Consider the following 21,472-nt stretch of genomic DNA (forward strand, 5'->3'; position numbering starts at 1 on the left):
TGCCTGGAAACAGAGGCCCAGGGTTTCCTCATGGGGTGGGAAGACCAGAGCTATAAATGAGTGGGGATTAGTGGCTGGACCTTGGACCAATTGCTCCAGCAGTGCCTCTCACTCCTCTGCTGTAAAAATGGGTGCCTGGATAGAAGAAGTGAATCCTGCACCTCCATTTCTACATTTACTTTCTGTTTGTAATGTGTCATCTTGGAAAAGGGAAAGAAGTCACCTGTTTTTAATATTCAATAGAAGATGAACAATAGAGACAGGAGGATTACAAGTGTTTCTGTTCAGATACTAAGACATTTCAGAGCTTATCAAGTCCAGCCCCTGTGCAGAGACAGAACACATCAGGTGCTCACTGTCCATGCTCTAGTGGCTACTTTTTCTGACTCTTCTGCACATCAGTGGACAAATGGCCCAGATGCTGATGGCTCACAATCCCCCAGCAGAGGGTGAGAAGATGATGACTTTTAATTACCACCATCCCCACATGCTCCTGAAGGAGCACATGGATAGGGAAGCTTCTCTTATCCTCAGAGAACCCACAGGGGTAAGCATTCAGCCCCTGGCCTAGGATGTGCTCAGCATTTCTTTCCAGAAAGATGGAGGCCTTGACTGGAGACTTTGCAGAGGACACTGTTTCTTGAGTTTTCTTTTTTTTGGGGGGGGGTTGCTGTCTGTCTGCAGAGAGTCCACAGGGAGGGTGGGCCTGCCTTCTTGGGATTCAGTGGTAGACAGGAAGTTTGGTTGCCCCAGACTAGGTCTGAACACCCCAGCAAGGAACTTCAGTCAGGGTCAAGGTGACTCTCCTGCCTCCAGCCCTGTGTTTCTCATTTTATGCACATCAGACTCACCTGGAAGGGTGGCTAAGAAACATGCTGGGCCCCTTTCTCAAGACTTTCTGACACAGCAGGCCAGAGGCCTGGCTGAGGCATCTGCATTTAGCACATTCCTAGGTGAGGCCAAGGCTCCTTCAGAAGGGACCACACTTAAGACCCAGAAGCACTTCTCTGAGAGAAGGGGTTGTATTTATTGTACTCCTCAGACACCACAAGAACCAAATGTTCTCGAGGCTGAGTCAGCTGGGTGACATTTGCTAAACAGGGGCCAATGACCATTCCCTGGTCAGCATGAGTAACTCTTACAAATCAATATCCTCTTCTGGCCATGGCCTTGGGGACATACAAGTGGTTATGGATTATATTCACTTCAGACTGGGTAGAACATCAGATAAATGGATGCCAGCTGGACATCGGTTCTGAATTGGCAATTTAAGAAGAGAATCCCATTTTCCCTCAATAAGACCATAGACAGAGCCCTGTGCTGGATAAACAAACATGCACCCACCAGGCCTTAAAGCAGGGAGGGGAGAAGCACTCTATTTGAGCTTTTCACTGAGTTATAAAAGTCAAACACCCACACATCAGGAGATAGCCTGACAAGTCCTCACCATGGGAATGCATCTGGGGGATCAGCAGCAGAGGGGACACCCGGCAGGTGCACTTCCCTGAAACAGGTATCAGCTCCAGTAGATCTCATCTAATTGTAACTCATGTAGCTGGAGTTCATCTGCATGTACTCTTGAGTGTCTGCTTTTACTCAACACACACATTCAAAAATGCCTTCAAATGCCTTTCAACCCCTCTGGCTTTAGTGACAACCATACCAAATGCTTCTCCAGCCTTTGCCAGCAAGGCAGCTACATGCAAAGCCAGCAAGGACTTCCAAAATCCAGTCCCAACGTGGCTTCTCAGCCAAGTCTCTGCAGGGATCCACACCTAGACTTCCCAATTTCCTAGTCTTCCTGCAACCTGGTCCACTCTTGTGGAAACATCTTCCTTGCCACCCACCCCATTTGTGTTACTGTAAGACTCCACAAGTTGCCTGCAGTACTCTAGCCACAACCTTCTTCCTGGGTAGTTTTCCAGAGCGCTTTGCCCGTCACCAGTTTCCATCAGAGAAGCACTTTCCTCTCCTTCCTAATTACTCAGCAGTAGCCGCAGGGCCTCTTCTAGGCACACATAGGGAAAGAGCAAACACAGGGACTGTCTGGTGAAGCTGTGCTGGCTAGTTTTGTCAACTTGACACAAGCTAAAGTCATCTAGCCTCAACTTAGAAAATGCCTCCATAAGATCTGGCTGTAGACAAGACTATAGGGTATTTTCTTAATTAGTGATTGATGTGGGAGGACCCAATCCATTGTGGGTGGGGCCATCCCTGGGCTGGTGGTCCTGGGTTCTATAAGGAAGCAGGCTGAGCAAGCCTTGATGAACAAGCCAATGAGCAGCACCCCTCCATGGTCTCTGCATCAGCTCCTGCCTCCAGGCTCCTGCCCTGTTTGAGTTCCTGTCTTAACTTCCTTCAACAATGGATTTTACCTTGTGGAAGTGGGTATCAAATAAACCCTTTCCTCCCCAACTTGCTTTTGGTCATGGTGTTTCATTGAAGCAATAGTAACCCAAAGTAAGACAGGAAGCACAGTCTATCTCTTCTGCTATACTGTAGGTCATGAGTATTTGACAGATGATTGTCTGACTTGTTGAGTCTGATCATCCCCCCCCCCTCTGGCTCTGTGGTCCTGGTGAGTCCTGGGGTGCCCAACATAACAACAGTGAAAACAGAAAGGGATTTGGGTGAGCGAGGAAGAGCTGAGGGCAGGCTCACTTAGTAAGTTTCCTCCCAGCCTGTCCAAGGATTGTGCTCTGTGACTTAATCACTTCCCACGAAGTTCCACCTCTTAAAGTTTCCCATTACCTCCATGTTGCCAAGTTGAGGACTAAGGTTCCATCTCATAACCAAAGCATAGTGTGAGCATCTCTGCCTGTCCTGGTATCTAGGCTCCTTCTTGAGTTCTCAAGGGTCACAGGATAGCCTACTTGCATTCCTGTGGGTGGACACACCTGTATTCTCATGGCTCTAGTGTGTGTATTTTCTACACCCAGGGCACCAGGGGACATGTCTGTACACATTCTTGATTGTTAGGATTGGGTGGAACTGACATCCAGAAGGAAAACCAGAGTTCCACAAAGCACCCTCCAATGTGTAAGGGACTTCTGTAACCTCAAATATCCACTCATCATGGCTGCCAGGTACCCTCTTCCCTACCCCAGTCTATGGCCTCTGTGATGGGTCTGTCATGGCTTTGGAGAGGCTGAAATGGCAAGGAAAGGAGTGGGGGTGAACTGAGGCCAGGCTGGACTGTAGATTGTGACCTATATCCCTGGCTCCTTCAGTGGGCCAGTGACTAGCAGGAGCAAAGAACAGAAGTGAACAGGTTAGAGGGAAGAAGGATCTATGTGATATTCACAAGTCTTCTGTCTCTAAACACATCAGTGGGGCTCCTCACTCCAGAGTCCTTCCTCCCTCCACAGGATACTCTCGGGGCCATGGGATGCCTCTGAGTGGATCCAGAAGTCTCTGAACATGAACACTCAGGCCTCCTGCACCCTGAGCCCCACATACTATCACCACTGAATCTTCCTTCATGGTGACTGGTGATCCAAGTCAGGAGGTCTGAGGCATTGCATTCCACTGTCATGACGGGGCTGACTGTCCAGCATTGGTCTGAAATGAAATGCACTCTTAAATCTCCAGTTTCTCTGCTGTGTAACTCTGGACACCTCACTTAGCTTCTCTGGATTTTAAAATAGAAAAAAATAAAATATATTGTGAAAGAATGAATTACACCATACATATTAATTTTAAACTTTTTTCTTCCAATAATATCTGTAAGTGCTCAGTATTAGTTCTTAGTTCATTTTGAGGACAACAAGGTTGTCCATGTGTCCTGCTTTCCTGGGGCAGCTGCTCACCCAGCCCTGAGGAGTATTTGTGAGTTCTCTATAGGCTGAAATGATGCTTAGTACATTCTGAGAAGCAATTATGTGCAGTCAGAAGGAACAGCATTGTTCAACAGATTATTATTGTTTCCTGTCTCTCAACAACAATTTACAGCCACTCTGAGCTCCAGCCACACAGTCAGGAGGATAAAGGGGGTCCTGCCTTCCCAGGGGCCTCTGTACCTCTTCTTACTGTATCCAGTGCTGGGGCAAGGACCTCATAGTACTAAGAGTCCACCATGGATGATGACGGGGGGTGGGGGGGTAGGGGGGGACTACAGAACTGAAAGTTTCAAGGTTCCTCCACCCAAGGAAATCAGCTAGAGCAGTAATCTAGCTGTCAGGTGTCACTGGCACACTACTCTCTTTTGCATTTAACCCAATGTCCAGGAACACAGCCCAGAGACAGACAGCAGGCTGGACAGACAGACAGGAAGAGAACATGATGTGAAATGCCTAGGAATAGAGACTTGCATCCAAATTCCTAGGTGCTACCTGCATTGCAGGGAGAATGTGAATCTAAATCTGGGGTGAATGATGTCTGCCACTGGGGATTGTGAAGCTGGTTTATAAGTACTATACCCTTGTAAAGCTCACTCTGAAGTGTAACAAACTACTAGCTAGCTCTGCATGAACTGGTTTCTCTGCTTTGGGATACCACCCTATCCTGGATTTATATATTGTCATCTCTGGGCATATCCTTTAACCCAACATCACATCATAAAATCAACACTCAGGATATGGCCCACTCCCAGATGAGACCTGAGACCCACTACCCAAACTTATCTTGGCTTTCTACCTACCTGCCTTTCTGGATCATGGGGCAGTGATGGATCTAAAGAAAGGCCCAGCTGCAAGTAGCTCATGACTTGTTAGGGCCAAACCCTGAGCCATATGTGCAGGTGTGCAGCTGCATTCCTGAGGCAGCTCAGACATACCCCAAGTTGATATTTGGGATGGGGCAACCAAAAACTTGGTCTGGTCATATATAACAGATAAACTAAGAAAGTTATAAACCAGGATCATTCCCTCTCCTCATAGTGTATATATTTCAGGGCAGGGAAATACACAACACACAAACCAAACCTCAGTGACAATGCTGAGGAGGCAAAGGAAAATGGGGCATATTAGAGAGGGAGTGTTGGGAATGTTCAAATATCAGGAAGGTAAGATCACAGAAGTAATGAGAGTAATGGAAGAATGCATGCATGCTGAAGAAATATCCAGAAGGCCCAGTATCTGCTGCCCTCTCCAACTCAAACATTTTAGGAGCTTGGTTTAATGAAGTAAGTGGGTCTGGGCATACATATGGCCAGAGGCATCCAGCACAAAGCAGAGGGGCAGGTGGTGGTGGAGCTGAGACAGAGCAGTGAAAGGACAGGACGCAGCCCTGGGAGTAGGCTGCGTGTACCTTGTGAGGGACAGGCAAGACGGCCAGGTGCAGACCTTAGTCTGCAAAGGAACTTTTCATTTCTAGCAACTCTATAGTGGCATCTTGCCTTGCCTGTGAACTTGTGGTGGCCACCACACCCTTTTGGCATGGTTTCAGGTGCCCATTATAAGGTTGCAGAGAGCATCGGAAGGGCAGAGACTACATCTTTTGGAGCAGGAAGACCATAGTGGTTATTTACTCTTATCTGTGTAAATGCTTCCCTAATGAATACCTATTTATCATTTATCTTGGATCTGGTGGATTCATTTAAACCCTGCCTTCAATTAGCGTCCAACGTGAGACAAGAGTCTCCATGTAATAGAGTTGTTATGGGCTTCCTAGTCTCGCAGTTAGTCTCATGCTACCCTCCTAAGAGCACTTCAAGGTGCTCTATACAGGCATCTACATAGCCACAGTAACCCCCTCAAGGTGCAAACAACCCCATCTACAGAGAAGTAAGTTGCCCAGCTTTGAGATCTAAGTCTTGTTCACAGGGGTACAGCTCTGAAGCTCATGTTCACGACATTGTGTCCTTGCTCCAGCCTTTCCGAGGGGTGTTTGTCACAGTCTCCATGTTAAGTTCTTTGGAGAGAAATGGACAATCTCTCAAAGCCAGTTGCTTCCTGTAGTCCTAGAGTTCCTTGCAACTGGCCTATTCCAATATCCCTGAAACCTTGGCTGTGTTCTCTCCTGGAGACAGAGTTAAGGATGCTCACCTTTGCAGCTGCCCCAGAACCAGATGATGGAAGTTTGGCAAAGGCTCAGGTCCAGGTGTTTTGCTTTGAATAAATTCACCATTACAGTTGCTTGTTGTGACACTCCCCCATTTACTCATTATGAATGCTTTAAGTCATCAATGTGTGCTAACCTTCCTCCTCAGACTAACCCTGGGGAAAATAAAGTACATCTCCTGCTCTGGGCTCAAGTAGACCTGGGAAGGCTGGAAGCTTCTCCCACTAAATGTTACTATTGATTCATTGCTTTTGGATATGTTGAACTCTGACAGCTACGAGAGAATCAATACTTCAATGTGCATGGCAGCTTGAGCAAAAACACACAGTCCAGGTCTGCAAGTTCTCAGCTCAAACAGACAGTCAAGTGGGAAAGAGGCAGAAGAATATCTGACATTGAAAAATGGAAAGTACCAACTTTAGGGACAATGTCAGAGGGAAGCAAAGTGATGAGGAAGAGCCCAGTACATTTTATCACACCACCATTAGAGCATGTTATAATGACCACAGAAGAAGTGTTATACTCCCATTGACTAAAACTTTTTAGAAAATTGGGTAAGGAAAACACAGCTCTCTACAACAGCAGGAATCACATGAAGTCCTGGTTTCAAGGCTCAGGAGCAGTGCCAGGCAGCACTGTCCTCATCTGTACCTGTCCTTGAGTTCTCCTCATCATCATGCACTGGAGTTAGGAATCTATGAAACAAAGGCCAATGCCATTTTACAGGGGAGTTTGGGAAAGACTGAGAGCTGATCTGCTTGATTCTGCATACTGTGTGTGTGTTGTCTCTACTATCATACTAACATATGCAAGATGGGTTCAAGCACACAAGCACCACTTACTAACTCCTGCCTGCTCTCTCCTCCTCTCCCCTCCGGAAGAAATGAAACATTTGTCTATAGAGATCTATTATTTTGGGCCTAAATTATCAAGAAGATGAAATTTACCCTCTATCATGTTTGGTTTTTTCCTTTCTTTTTTTAATACTTATTCATGTTGACTGTGTTGTTTTTAGACTTGAGCTTAACTAGAATCTAGAGACCTTGAAGGATGCCTGTTTAGGGTTCACATGCATCAGTGCCCCAAGTTGGTGTACCATCCCAATCCATACCGCCCCACCAAGAGCAGCCTTCTCAGTACCTTTTAACCCTTGTTGGCCTTCATTAGAACAAGGACACTAGACCATCTGGCCATTCTATAAACTCAGGGGGCAAGGTCCCTCTCAGCAATCACACTGTCTTAGCTAGACAACCAGACATTTCAGTCACCAGAAACAAAACTCCTTAGAGACAAAACATGTTTTGAGTCATGACTAGTTGTTTTTTATATTTAATTTCAGTTTAATAGGAATTAGTTGTGGCTCTAACATTTACAATGATGCTGAACATGAGCACATCCTACAGAGAAGTCCAATGTCATTAATTACAGAACTTGGGCAAGCCAGGGGAACAGATAAGGAAAATGCTTTGTTTATTTAGCATTTATGCTGTCATATGAGATCAATTTCTTCATGAAACAACAACTTATCATAGGAAAAAATGAGTATTTTGAATCTCCCACTCTATAGCAGAATCATATAGGTGTTTCCACTGCCTTTGAGATTGTAACCACCCCCCCCTCACAGAAACACACAGGCCAAACAGAATAATACATTTATAAAATGATTGCTCTAAACATACTCTTTACCTTATTTTTCCTAAATGAAAAGCGGATCAATAAGGAAATTCTCTACCAGCATACAACTATAGTTCATAGGGAAAGGGTATACCATGTCTGTAGTATTTAATCATTTGTGAGTAGTTAACAGAAGGTAGAAAATTCATGATCTAAAAAACCCAGGGGAAATCTAAATCTAAATATACACACATACGCAAACGTGTGCATATACTTACAAAACAACCACTGGGTTTCTTTTTCCTGTGAGACATGAGCTGCTTTAGAGAGAAGTGGTAAAAACCCTGTTGGGAAACATCTCGTTCATCTGAAATACTTGGATAGAAAGTCAGTACATGGTTTAAGAGATGAAACTTTACAAGTTTATAAAGAAGGGAAGCATGCCAAATGATCAAAACCTGAACGTGTGATTAAATCTGAAGGCCTGAGGATCCCAGGGAAGAGCCATAGGTAACTATGACAGTATTGTCATAACAGGATAACAGGCAAGGAGGTGGGAGTATTACAGGAAAAAACTAAACACCGTTAAAGCCGGAGCTGCATTCCAATTTTAAAAGGAAGAGTACCTACTCAAGTGGATGGTGGTTTTCATAGCTATTGAACAATCCTATGGAAATAGTGTTATTGCTGTTGTACCATGAATGAAGCATTGAGAATGAATATGCTCAGCAGTGTGCACCTCCAATCAATTCAGACTCACGGGCGGCCATAAGAACATCCCTCCCATGGCAGCCCCTAAAGTATCTAGAAACTCTACAGTGAACATATGGACACAGAAAGAAGACATACATGTTCCTTATTAAGACAGACAATGTAACAAATACACTCATTATAGCTAGTAGACTATTCAGTTTTAAATATTACAGTGAAATTCTATACTGTGAAATTACAGCATGTTAATATTTAAAACCACTTATAAAGGAGGGTAGGTCTGCTAAGTATCAGAAGACAAAACCAACAGAAAAATGTAACTGTCAAATGCAACTTTGAAAATTTTGTGGCTAATTATAGGCTAAGTTTTAAAACAGATTGGTTTTGGTCCATGAGGCCATTAAAAAAATAAATGATAAAGGATTCTTATTCATAAATAGAAACTCGAAGCTCAAGGAAAAATTCCAATATTCTCTTTTTGCAGATTTTTTTTTGTTGGTTGATAAGAAACATTGGAATGATGGTTGTAAGAAGCATGAAGGTGCTATGAAATGACTGTGGCACATCATCTTCTAAAGGATGCCAGTAACTATCTGACTACATCTAGATGTTTGCTGAAATACAATTAATTTTTATTATATTAACACATACCACAACTTACTGCATAACATGCCTGGCTTTCTTCCTCAAGGGTGGGGCTGAGGAATGGCCCATAGGTAAAAACCAGCCTGATGCTTGTTTCTGTAAATACAATTTTATTTTAAAAAGTCATATTTGTATCTCTATGTTGCCTGTGGCTTTTACACTGTAAAGGCAAAGGTGAGCAGTTTTAAAGAAACTATTTGATTCTCTGAGAAGCCTGAATTACTTACTATCAGATCCTACACAGAAAGAGTTGTTGGCACATCACCTAGGGTTTAATTCCTAAGGTGTCTAGAACAACACAAGTGTCTTTGCTTTCACACACAGCTTCTTTGTACTTGGAAGTGTGTGTGACTTAGTTTTCCATTCTTTATTTTGTTCATTGGTGTGTATCCTGAAAGCTTAACACCACAGCTTGATTTTTCACTTTTAATATATTTGGAGTATAATCACTATCTCTAGTCATAATCTGCTTGATGTCAGGCATTCTTTAAGAATTAGAGATTAATAAAATGGAAGAGCCACCTAGCAACAGGGAGACTAGAAAACTGTTCCTCTTATTTTATCCTGAATAAGGAAACAGGCTAGTAAAAGGAGAAACAAAAACCAAATATACTTTAAATACTAGCAAGTCAGGAAAAGGCGGCTCAGCTTTCACACACAGAAGGGCAGACAGAAGACAGACAGAAAAGACATTAATATGTGTGTGCACGTGTATATACACACACACACACACACACACACACACACACACACACACACACAGTCCTCACATCTATTATAAACTAAAAAATACAACATAGAGTATATTTGTTTTATAAATATATTACTGTCTATATACATATAGATACATCCATAAAAGACATGTTAAATAATCATTGAATAATCAATACTACTTTGTGTATTTAAAAATTACACATTCTATTAAAATTATCAAAATAATCTTTAAAATACCAAGAATAAAACCAACCAAGTGTTTCTTTCCATGGAAGTGGTTCTGAATCTTATCATTGGTCAAATAGACCCTAGACTTGGTCACACAACTCAAAGAAACAATTCAATCAGGAAAATGCTATTCATTAAAAGACAACCCCCCCATTTTTTTAATACTTCATAACAAACATGTGTATATATAAAACACCCTCTTTAGGTATATTACATATTATCATAAATGTATTTTCATAAAAACACAAAATTCAAGTTTCCACCAGTGTCAAATATTTTATACTGGTGACCATTACTTTCACTGTTTAGGTCAGTGACAAACTCCTGTTAAGATAACGAGACTGAAAACGTCTGTATTACATGCAAGAAAAGAGGAAATTCTAAGGACCATTTTGGCCAGTTAGGTACTATTCCCTCTGGACTAAGACACAGGGACAAACGAACAGCTAATTACTGCATAAAGTACAGTCAACGGTCTGTTATTCAGGGGCAGAATATTCCAGTCTGAGTCCTTTTTATCAGCTGACCAATTCTGGCATTTTTATTACTTATTAACACACCATTTTCACGTTGTTTATTTATTTATTTTAGAAAGTCTGGTAAATAGGAATTAGCAATTGGTAAGTAATATTTTAGCTAAAATTAAGGTTTATGATCAGCTATGAACTTAATAATGGACTCCTGTTACTTATTGAGATATTTGAGAATTTGATTGTAGCTGAAGTCTGCCAATTATGTTAAACTCTGCAAGCAATGTTGGTGCTCCATTAAAGGGGACAGACTGTCCTCTTGTCATAAGAAAACTTTTCCTTAGCACACAGCTAATGGCACTGAGAAATGTAGGGGTGAGTGGGTCAGAGCTACCCACTCCATGACAGACACTGGCAGGGACTATATTAAAGATGAAAAGGAGGGCAACGAGTCAGCTAAAATCATTAGAAGGCCAAATTTTAAAAGCCATATCCTTCTTACCTAAGGTCTCACTTAAATCCATTTAGTCAAGTTTGCCCACTTCCAAATAATCACAGTGCTAAAATGAAGCAAACGCGACATGTTCATTTGAAGTGACTTCCTACTCTAGCCTCACGATATGGCTGGGTAGGCTGGGTAAAAGGAATCCCACATTTGTAACCCTGTTTTTGGCACTCATTTAGCCTCCACAATTCAACCTGTCCTTTGGACAATGACTGACAAAATCAAGGACAGTTTCACAAGTCAGCAGTGTCACTCTCAGACAGACACCACTAGGAATGGCTGGTGTGGCACCACCTGCATCACTCTTGGTAAAGACGTGTGCCACACTCACTCAAACACAACAGCAGTAACTGTAGAACATCACTTTCCTGAATTAAGTTTGCTGAACATGGTTCAGATTATTGGATATGCTAATATGCACAATGCTGTTTAGAAGCATTTACTGTGTACCCAAATCCTACTCCATGCAACACACAGTGTCACACAAGTAGTGAAAATGTTATCCTAGTCGAAGATGCTTGGACGTTATTTCAGGCAGCATTTTACCTTTATTTTAAGTTCACACTAAGTAAGTTTTAGGAGAGAGAAAATGCCAATAAATTTATTTAATATATGTTAATATATAAAACTATGACAGACACCTTTATTTACCTTAATTGTTACTTTTATTTTCTACCCTATTCTAGACTTCAATTTTACTTTAAAATTTTGTATTTAAATAAGGGATAAAATGTTGCCCAAAAGTCTAATTATAGTTACACATTTGTGTTTTTAACTAGATCTACAAATCAAAATAGTTCTTATTGTTAAAAAGATACAATTTGTATCAACAGTAAAAGGTACTTTCTGGTTTTCAGGGCTTTGCCTCTCTCAGGCTGCAGGACCAAACAGATCAGAGCATCGAGTCTGACAACAGGAACAAAGCTAGACTTGTCCTTTACACTCAATGATTCTGAGTCAAGTTCTGTCTAGCGCAATACTGTCTGCACTGATCATAAACCCATCTTCCCATTCTCAGAAATGTCACTACAGCAAGCAAAACCTGTGACTTTGCAACCAGAAATATCCCTTACTAATACTAGAACAGACTTCAGTCTGTATCTAAAACTACACTATTTGTGGCAAGAGTCTGGCCTTAATAATGTAACAGGCCCCCCAAAAAAACTACCTTCAGGAAAATGGAAAATATACAATATCTTACAAAAATTTTAAGTTACCATTTACAAGTCCTCCATTGCCATTTCTATAGTGCAGTATCAATAAATGTTGCATATCCTCAACACATCAGACCATCTCAGGCCAGCTTTGATAAATAGCAGGAAAGCTAGAGTGTATTAAATATAAAAGTTGCATTGAGAATACTTAGATTCATTAAAAACAGGCAAGTACTGTGAAAGAATTATTCATCCAGTATTGTGCCTCCCACAAATAAGACAGACATTAAAAATACACATGAATGGAAAGCTAGAACCTCAATCTCCTTTCTACTATCAGAAGTACATTTCAGCTGGAAAACAAAGCTTTAACCTGTGATAGTTACGGCTTTTGCCTTATTCATAAAAAAGAAAATGGAAACTTTTTTCCATTGATTGCATCTGCTTTCTTTTAAACTGACCATTTAAAATTAACTAATTTTCTTACAGGAAACACCCACCCCCCAAAAAAAAAATAATAAAAAGTGCCATATTGGAAATCATTCTAATATATACTATTACCCATTTTAATATAACTGATAACTTATATTTTGTTTAAAATATAAAGTCAGTGCTGTAGTATATCTTTGTTTCTATAAATAATGATTATAGCACAAAGAAGCCCACTTTCCCCAAATAAAAATAACTTAAAAAGCTATAAAGGATTCTAGTTAAGCTTGGCTTGAGGAAATAGTTTGCTAGGTCTAGTCCAGTACCTCCACACTCTGAAGGTACTGCAATTGCTTGCAGTTGACAGACAAACACCAAGTTAGTAAGACAGGAAACAAGGATAAAAAGTGCTGCATATAAACCCCTGATGCACCAAAGAGGAATATCAAAGATCACAGATACATCTATTAAATCAAACTGGAGAAACTTCCAGCCAAGTGTATAGCTTTAAAAAGGAAATGTTTAAAAAAAAAGTTTGAATGTAAAGCAATCCCGTGATACGTCCACCAGTGGGGTTCAATACAGATTCCATGATACAGTGTTTCACATAAATGGATACTATATAACCTCCTTGCCCAGAAGGAGATTACATGTGCTATTGTAGCAAACCTCCCTCAGCATCTGAGCTGAACAAAAAACTACTCAACACCACAAAGATGCATCATCTTTTCAATAACCCAGCTGCGATTTCTCTACTAAGATGGCTGCAGCAAGCTGCTGGGCATCTGTCATGTGAGGATTCCTTTTCATGACAAGCCTCACAAGGTCAGGCGGGAAGATGTTGCACAAATTGATATAAATCTTCTCCCGGTTGTCCTGGTACCTAGGAGGATCTTGTGGCATTCCACAGTACGGGATTCGCCATGTGGGCTCCTGCTGCTCAGGTAGGCTCTGGAAGGTGACTGGCTCATAGCACGGAGGTGTGGAGTTATCGGGTAAGGAGTAAGTCTGCCGATAGCCATATGCATCCATCCCGTAGCTTGGCCTATCCCAGCTTCCTAAGCCTTCCTGGCGTGAGTAAGGCTTTCTTTGTCTTGAAGGAGAACTATCATAGAGTCGAGAATCAGAAATGCTGTCTATTCTCGTGGCCACTAAGGACCTCCCTAGGTGTGGTGCCTTAGAGTGTGTGGAACTTGGTGGAGAGGGGTAATCACCGGGACAGCTGGACCGGGCACCCACAGCAGGGTGCTGCAGATGCATAGCCACATGTGGAAGAGGAGGCTTGTGATGGAACTTTGGTTCTTCATGACTGTAACTTTGCACTCTGGTTACGGGGTCGTGGAAATTCTGCAGGAAGGGCTGGGAATTAAGGCGGCTGTGAGGGTGCATGTGTTGACACTTCATATTGTCTTCCAGTTGTGGGTCAGGGGAGCTGACATAGGACCGATCATTGTACCCCACATAGGAGTCGCTGCTCCCACAGCTCATGCTCCCTTCACTGCTGCAGTCTGAAGCTACAGAATTTACTCTATAATCAGTGTCTAATGAGAAACGCCTTTCAGGACTTCGGGGGCCTGAGATACTCAAATTTGAATACGCATTCAACATGGAATAATATCCAATGTCAACAGGCGAGTCACATTTTGGATACTGTTCATAAGGCATTGGCGTTCCATGATTTTTGGTTGCCATCATCATTGGAGGGTACTGTCCCTGTGGTCTTTGATCCTGAGGTGGGAAATGAACTCCAGATGGAAGGCCATTGCTTAAAGATGTAGTGCTTTGGGGTTTTGCAGTAGAAGTAGCCGGTATACTAACTAAAGAAGGTACAGACCTGGTTTCCAATTTGTTTTTGGTGGGAAGCTTTTCCTCTATGTCTTGGTAGACGTGAGTCCTTATGCTCGGGTCTGACTGCCTCTTTGGAGCACCTCGTTTAACGTCCGAAGTGCTATCAACCTTGGTGCTACAAGGAACACTGTTGCTTTTCACCAGTCCCCCTTCATTTGTCGTTTTGGCTGCTGTGTTTCTAGACATGGCACGAAGTTCATCAGCTACTGACCGCTGAGGCTGACTGCCCCTTTCTGGGTGGTAATATTTGCACTTGTGTCCATAGGTACACTTCTTTCCTATGAAGATAAAATCAGTTAGGCAAAGGAGCACACGATGGGTCCTGCACAGCCAGTGAGGCACACCTATCTGAGCTCGAGAAACAAAGGCAGAAATGGGAGACGGGCTAAGTCTTAGTCTGTCCCTCACTCTTCAGTCTTCTTGCTTACTATGAAGAGCACTGAGGAAACTCTCAGCTGGTATCTGAGATCATACCTGCCTCCTCTTCCACGTCTTTACAACTGGGTGGGAAATTCTGCCACGAAGAGCAACTGTACTGCTGTAACATGATATGATAAAGCTATGCTTATCTAATTCATACCTAGATAGAAAAATTCCCAATTTTCAGTCCCATAAAAACTAACTTCGAACAGAATTACTGCCATTTTCAGACCATATTGTCTGAAATTCATATATTGAACCCAAATATGTAATAACAGTTTTAAGGCTAACACACTTTCTTAAATTCAACTATAATCAAAAGAACCACATATTATACCATCTGAGATTTTTCAATGTTTATTTATATTAGCCAAAGTTTAACAGTATATTGTGCTCTAAAGGTACATGCAAAGTATTCAGAAGGACAGTTACCATATGGACAAGGTTGTTTTTTGTGCTCAGGAATAATGGGTTTCTTCCTAAGAAAATTATCCAGACTTGGGCCATGTCTTCCAAGAGGGTCATCAGGGGGCATAAACCTGCCACAGAGACAACAATTAAAAAAAAAAAATGACAGCCAAAAAGAAGGCTAATTTAATCCTAAATATATAACCACTCATTCAATTTCAATCTGTGTCTTGACTAATATTTATACGATTTAAAAAACCCAAACTTTACACCAAGTTCTCCTATAAAGTACAGCTTTCTTGTGAACTTGTATCCATTTTAATTTACATAAGCTTTGAGACAGCATGTCCTAATAATTCTTCCCCACCCCCTTCCCAGTCTTAAGATGCTTAAGAGGATTTTAACACCAGTTTTGCAAGGGAACACAGGGCAGGGGTGTGTGTGTGTGTGTGTGTGTGTGTGTGTGTGTGTGTGTGTGTGTCGGGGGGAGTGAAACAGTTAAAAAGGGGAAGGAGGGGGAGGGGCAGCAGTGAAGACAGGAGACTCACTTGAAGCCATTATGTGGCAGATGTGCTATACACAACACTTCATTTCCAAGTTCAAATTCCATCTTACAGATCAATCAATAAATCTAATTTAGGTTCAGGTGAACTAAGTCACTTTGTGTCTAACATTCAATGATAAAGTCAAGATTCAATTATACATGACTAAAATCTGTTCTCTTCCCATTATAGCAATGGCTTCTCATCTGAGAAGGAAAAAATAAGTTGAAGGAGGCAGAGCACACCTGTGATCCCAGCTGCCTGAGGTAGCGAGGGCAAGACTCTGACACCAGCCTAGATAACAGGACAAGATCCCATCTGAAGGAAAACTGTTTTTTTATGATCAGGTCTGAGCCAGATGGTGGTGGAACATGCTTTTAATCCCAGTACTCAGGAGGTAGGAGTAGATGAATCTCTGTGAGTTCAAGGCCAGCCTAGTCTACAAAGTGAGTTCCAGGACAATCTGAGCTACAAAGAAATATCCTGTCTTGAAAAACAAACAGCAATAACAAAAAGTCAGATCTGGTGTCACAGATCTGAAATCCTAGTTACTTGGCAGAGGGGAGGAGGTTAAGGAAAGAGGACTGCAAGTCAAGTTTCCTAGGCTAGGTGGCCTGGAACTCACACCTTGGCTCAAAAAGACTGAGAGACAGATCCATTGAGGCTGTAGCTGAGTGTGTCAGTGGACTTGCATCAATGCATATGTGCTGTCCTGGCTTTGATCCTTAAGAGAAGGAGCTGAATCTAAGGACATAAGCTTATCATTGGATTGACTAGAAAATGGAGGAAAGAAGAATTCATACTGCACACAGGAATAAATTCTAATACTCATTATATACTTGTTCTAACTTGAAATAAGCCCACGTTTACCACAAAATAAGAATATTTTGCACAATATAAAAACTCAATGAGGAACAATCAAGATGGCTAAAGAAAACCTTGGCAAATAGCATCACAAAAGCAAAATGGCAATATCCTTCAAAAAACTAGGGGTTAGGATAGAGTTCGGTGGTAGAGCCGTGACTATCCTAAGACCATAGGTGCCATCCCCAGCATTACTAAATAAAAATATTTTCCATGTTTCTTCTCTTCCTCTTTTCTTCTGACAGTCTTACTCTGCAGCCCAAGTGGCCTTGAACTTGTTATTCTTCTGTCTCAGCCTGTCTAATGTTGCGATCACAATGTGACACTTCTCAGTAGTCTTCTCAATTGAGTAGCTGAGCAATAATGCAGCAGGTACACATTGTGACTTGGCTGAGTTTTCTAATGTGTGTTCAGTCGCCTTGGAATTCTGTAATTCTAAATAGCTTATTTTTTTTTTCCTTCAATAATATATTCTAGGGGCTGGAGAGATGGCTCAGCGGTTAAGAGCACTGGTTACTCTTCCAAAGGTCCTGAGTTCAATTCCCAGCAACCACATGGTGGCTCACAGCCATCTGTAATTGGGTCTGGTGCCCTCTTCTGGTGTTGAAGCAGACATGTAAGCAGAGCATTGTAAACACAATAAATAAATCTTTAAAAAAAAAAAAAAAAAACAATATATTCTAAGGAGTAATGCAAGGCTGAGTGTGTAAACATAATTAATTTTAAAGCTTTTGCTAAACTGACCAACAGTTTTCATGCATTTAAAATTTTAACTTATTTATTTTTCTGTGTATAGGTGTTTTGCCTGCATGTCTGTGCAGTAAGTGTATGCAGTGCTCAGGAAGGTGAGAGGAAAGTGCTGGATCCCTTGTTACTGGAGTTACAGATGGTTATGAATGGCCATGTGGGTGCTGAGAACCAAACCTAGGTCTTCAAGAAAAGCAGCCAATGCTCTTAACTGTTGAGCCATCTCTCCAGCCACAGGTTTTATGCATCTTTAATAGCCTAAATGTTCATTTTATTCCTGAATTAATCAGGTGAGAAAATAAACTTTAGGGTTTACATTAACAACAAGTAAACTTCCACGTTTGTAAATATATTTACTTCTTGTAACTTATGCTTATTTATGGCATTTGTCCTTTTATCAACTTGAAGGCTACGACCATGACCAGAGTCTTCCTTGATAACACAACTTTTAAAATGTGTGTGTTTAGTTAAGCTACCATGCTCTAATGTGACTTGACTGGCATTTGGGGAGGTTTGGGTGAGTGGTATACATGGTTACATCAGCCAGATTCCTAACACAGAGTCTAAGAAGCTTCTTTGGTTTCAGGTGTTGTGATAGCAACTCAGGGAGGGCACAAAGCTCACACTTGCCCTCCTATAGCACAAGTGTTCAGTTTTGGCTCCCATTAGGATTAATGAGAAACTGGTGGTTAGAAAAAAAACAGTCTCAGGTCTGGTCAATGGCAAAGCGGGAAGAATATTACTGCAGCTGCTATGGACAGCTGGCTTACTTACTTGTCATTGACAAAGGAATACATTAATAACCGTTCATCTATGAACTTCTTCCATTCTGGTTTCTCATTTGCCAAATCTCTGTAGTTATCATTGGACACAATTATGCCATCAGACTCAAAAGCTAGCTTCACGATGAACCGGTCATCATAGCACACCACTCGCCTGCCCTGGACGCGCCGTGATGGCGTGAATACCAGGATTTTTTCCTTCTCTAGTTTCCGAAGAATTTCCTGGTCTGCAATAACAACAGGGTAGAAATTCAGGAGTAAATACATAATTAAATACATGGTGACTTTCATACAGTTTTTTAATTTAAAATATTTGTTTTATGGATATTAAGTGTTTTGTTTGATGTAGGTCTGTGTATCTGGTGCCCACAGAGGTCAGACAAAGCTGTTAGAGACTATGGAACTGTAGTTACAGATGGTTGTAAGTGCCATCTGGGTACTGGGAATGAAACCCAAATGCTTTAGAAAAACAAGTGCTCTTAATCACCGAGCCTTCCCTCCAGCTTCCTGGTGAGAGCTTTTATAGGAACTGGGATGTAGAGATTACAACTCACAGTTGATGGGCATAGCATACCTATAATTCTCAACAATACTTTTAGAAATTCTGAGGCATTGCACCAGAGACAAGTGCACTAAGCTGTTTCGTTGGTTTAGTTTTTGAGCGACAGCCACTTTCCTCGGTGGGTGTGTTTTGTTTGTTTATTTGTTTTCTAAATGGACGATGTGATGGTGAGAGAATCTGGAGTTGCAATGAAGGAAGTGAAAGAAACATCTGAAAACACAGGCTCACGAGAACAGACTGGGTCAGAAGCACCTGTACAAACATGGCACCACACATTCTGTATCCTGTCCTCTGAAATATGTTAAGAAATGTCAGCTAATAATTCTCAAAAAACCCACCCTATGTGGTATGGGTTCAGTGGTCATTAAAGATAAGAATGGACCAGTGGAAGAAATGTGGGTGGCAGAATAAGCGATCATGCATAAAACTCAAGTTCTGCCAAAGTTCATAGGAGCAAATCACAATCTCAATGAACCTGCTTCTCTGTTTCTGAAATGGAGTGGGCAGGCTGTAAGGAGTAAACCAGTTAACATACGGAGAGGTGCCAGGAAGCTCCCCTCCACCCATAGCCTGTGTTCTTCAACCTAACTTGGATGTATTTCAATCATATGTGATTGTTGACCTTTTTAAAATTCACAGAAAATCAGTGCAAACCCTAAAGCCCAGATTCAATAATAGCCATTAGAACTTGGGCTAATTTCACAGCAATGACAAAAGTGGTGTCTGAAGAGCTTCTGTGTCATTTTCCAAGTACAATGTAGTGACCATCAACGCTAGAATACATCTACTAAGTATGTCTCAGAGAGTCAGAATTTTATAAAATTTGATGTCAAAGTTTCCACATACATGAAAAAGATCTGACTTATATAGCTGTGGTGTTTGAATGAGGAGAGTCCCCATAAGCTCATACATTTGAATTATTTCGTCCCCAGTTGGTGGAACTGTTTGGGAAGAATTAGGTGTGGCTTTGTTGGAGGAAATGTCACTGAGAGTAGGGCTTTGAAGTTCCAAACAACTCATGCCATTTCCACCGTGCTCTTTGTATACTGCTTTTGGTCTGAGATGTGAGCTGTTCCTGCTGCCAACTTCACTCCACCATTATGTTTTATCACAGCAACAGAAAAGTAACTAATACCTATAGTATTTAGTTAACATAATTAGATCATTTTCAAGCTGGCAAATAAAATACACTCTGTCCAAGACAATGGCAGTCACATAGACTGAGCAAACAGAAACAGACTGAGAACCTCTAGAGTGCCAGGCACCTGCATGGGTATGTCATGGACACAGCCACTTGCAACAAGCTTACCTGTGATGAGAGCATCAGGTCGGGATTGCTCTTTTCTCCATGCAGGAACAAAAACGGTAATATCTTTGTGGCCTCTTTCCAAAAACCAATCCACTGCTAATTTTATTCCTCGGCAAGAGAATACTTCTTTGTTTCCATGGCTGAAAAAATATTTTAGAATACTTAATGCATAACAAAACCTAAATTCAAGTTTATAAACAGAAACAGTCATATCATTATAGTAATAGTGAGAAACTTGAAATTTAATATAAAGTTATACAACTCTGAAAAATTAAAGCTGTTGACCTCATTTAACTTAGTTAAAAATCAGAATCTGTGTGGAAAAAAAAAAAAAAAAAAAAAAAGAAAATTGAGATAATGTAGACATCAGGGAAAGGTGAGTTTTTAAATGTTATGCTACAAGGTTTAACTAATCAAAAAGATACAACTTTTTCTGTTAAAAAGTATTCAACAGGAAGAATTTCAGTAAAAGAGAACCCCCCACATACATATACATTATTTTCTAAGACATTTGTCTTTTCAAAAAAATTTTAATTATATATTTCATCTAATGACTAAGTAATGCACAAAGATGAGGTGTGTAAAATAGTAAAAATACCGTACAATTACAAAATACAAAAAATGCACAAAGATGAGGGTTGTAAAATAATACCACATATTTACCGAAATGGAAAACTACACACAAAACACTTCATATCCTACCCAAGTTCTGCTCAACACCACTGTGTTAGGCAATATTAATGATGACTACAGAGCATTCAGAACTGGACTAGTGGTACCAGTGTGGCCATCCTGTTAGCATTTACCTAGCACCAACTCTACTTATACCCTTTGTTCTAGTAATTAGATAAGACACATTCTAATGTATTTAAAGGAAACATTTCCTGCTTCAGATGTACTCTGTTGCCTTCTTTTCCAGTACGAACACTTGTAGGCTTCATTTCTCATATATCTGTTTCTTCTTAGAACAAAGGAAGGCATAATAAAATGAGTAAATGTTTTGCTAACTTTTAACACATCATATATGATATATACTGTTTCAGTTGGAAGCAACAGAACCTTCTAACATATGGAAATCAATTTAGTATAAAACAGAAATAAAATCAACTTGTTTTGAAGATGTTGAAGGCTGAAAGTACAAATGGACACTGCTTATGGTCCACAGCCCATTTTAATGGTCCAGGACAAGACTAGAATGAAATCAGATGCACTGGCATGTCAGAGGATGGGAGACAGGAGAGTCTGAGGTCATGTTTCCTAAGTCAGACAGGCTGCCTAACAGCCTACTAATGCACCAGCAAAAGGTACAATGTCATGTTAAGCTTCATAGGAAATAGTGACTAAAATCTCATCATTCTTTTTGGGAAAGAAAAAAAAAAAAAAAAAAAAAAGGAAAAACCTTGACATTTTCAAGCTATCCCTGGAGAGAATATATACAGCAAGAACACCTAACTTGCCAAACCTTAACTACATTGTTACTTTGATTTAATGACTTGAGGTCTATTTGTAGTATGCTTTGC

General features: G+C 41.0%; 1 protein-coding gene across 2 annotated transcripts in view; it reads right to left on the reverse strand.

Moving 5' to 3' along the window:
- Nucleotides 1-9,739: 9,739 nt before the first annotated feature.
- Nucleotides 9,740-21,472, reverse strand: part of Zc3h12c (zinc finger CCCH-type containing 12C) — a 54,966-nt gene continuing 43,233 nt past the window's right edge. For both annotated transcript variants that reach the window (XM_051197466.1, XM_051197465.1), the window contains exons 3-6: nucleotides 19,953-20,092; nucleotides 18,074-18,308; nucleotides 15,171-15,277; nucleotides 9,740-14,596 (exon numbers count right to left, since the gene is read on the reverse strand). In XM_051197466.1, coding sequence (XP_051053423.1) covers nucleotides 13,200-14,596; nucleotides 15,171-15,277; nucleotides 18,074-18,308; nucleotides 19,953-20,092 — 1,879 coding nt within the window. In that variant the 3' untranslated portion in view covers nucleotides 9,740-13,199. The remainder of the gene's footprint in view (nucleotides 14,597-15,170; nucleotides 15,278-18,073; nucleotides 18,309-19,952; nucleotides 20,093-21,472) is intronic.

Source organism: Phodopus roborovskii, unplaced genomic scaffold (assembly GCF_943737965.1).
Source record: "Phodopus roborovskii unplaced genomic scaffold, PHOROB, whole genome shotgun sequence".
NCBI lineage: Eukaryota > Metazoa > Chordata > Mammalia > Rodentia > Cricetidae > Phodopus > Phodopus roborovskii.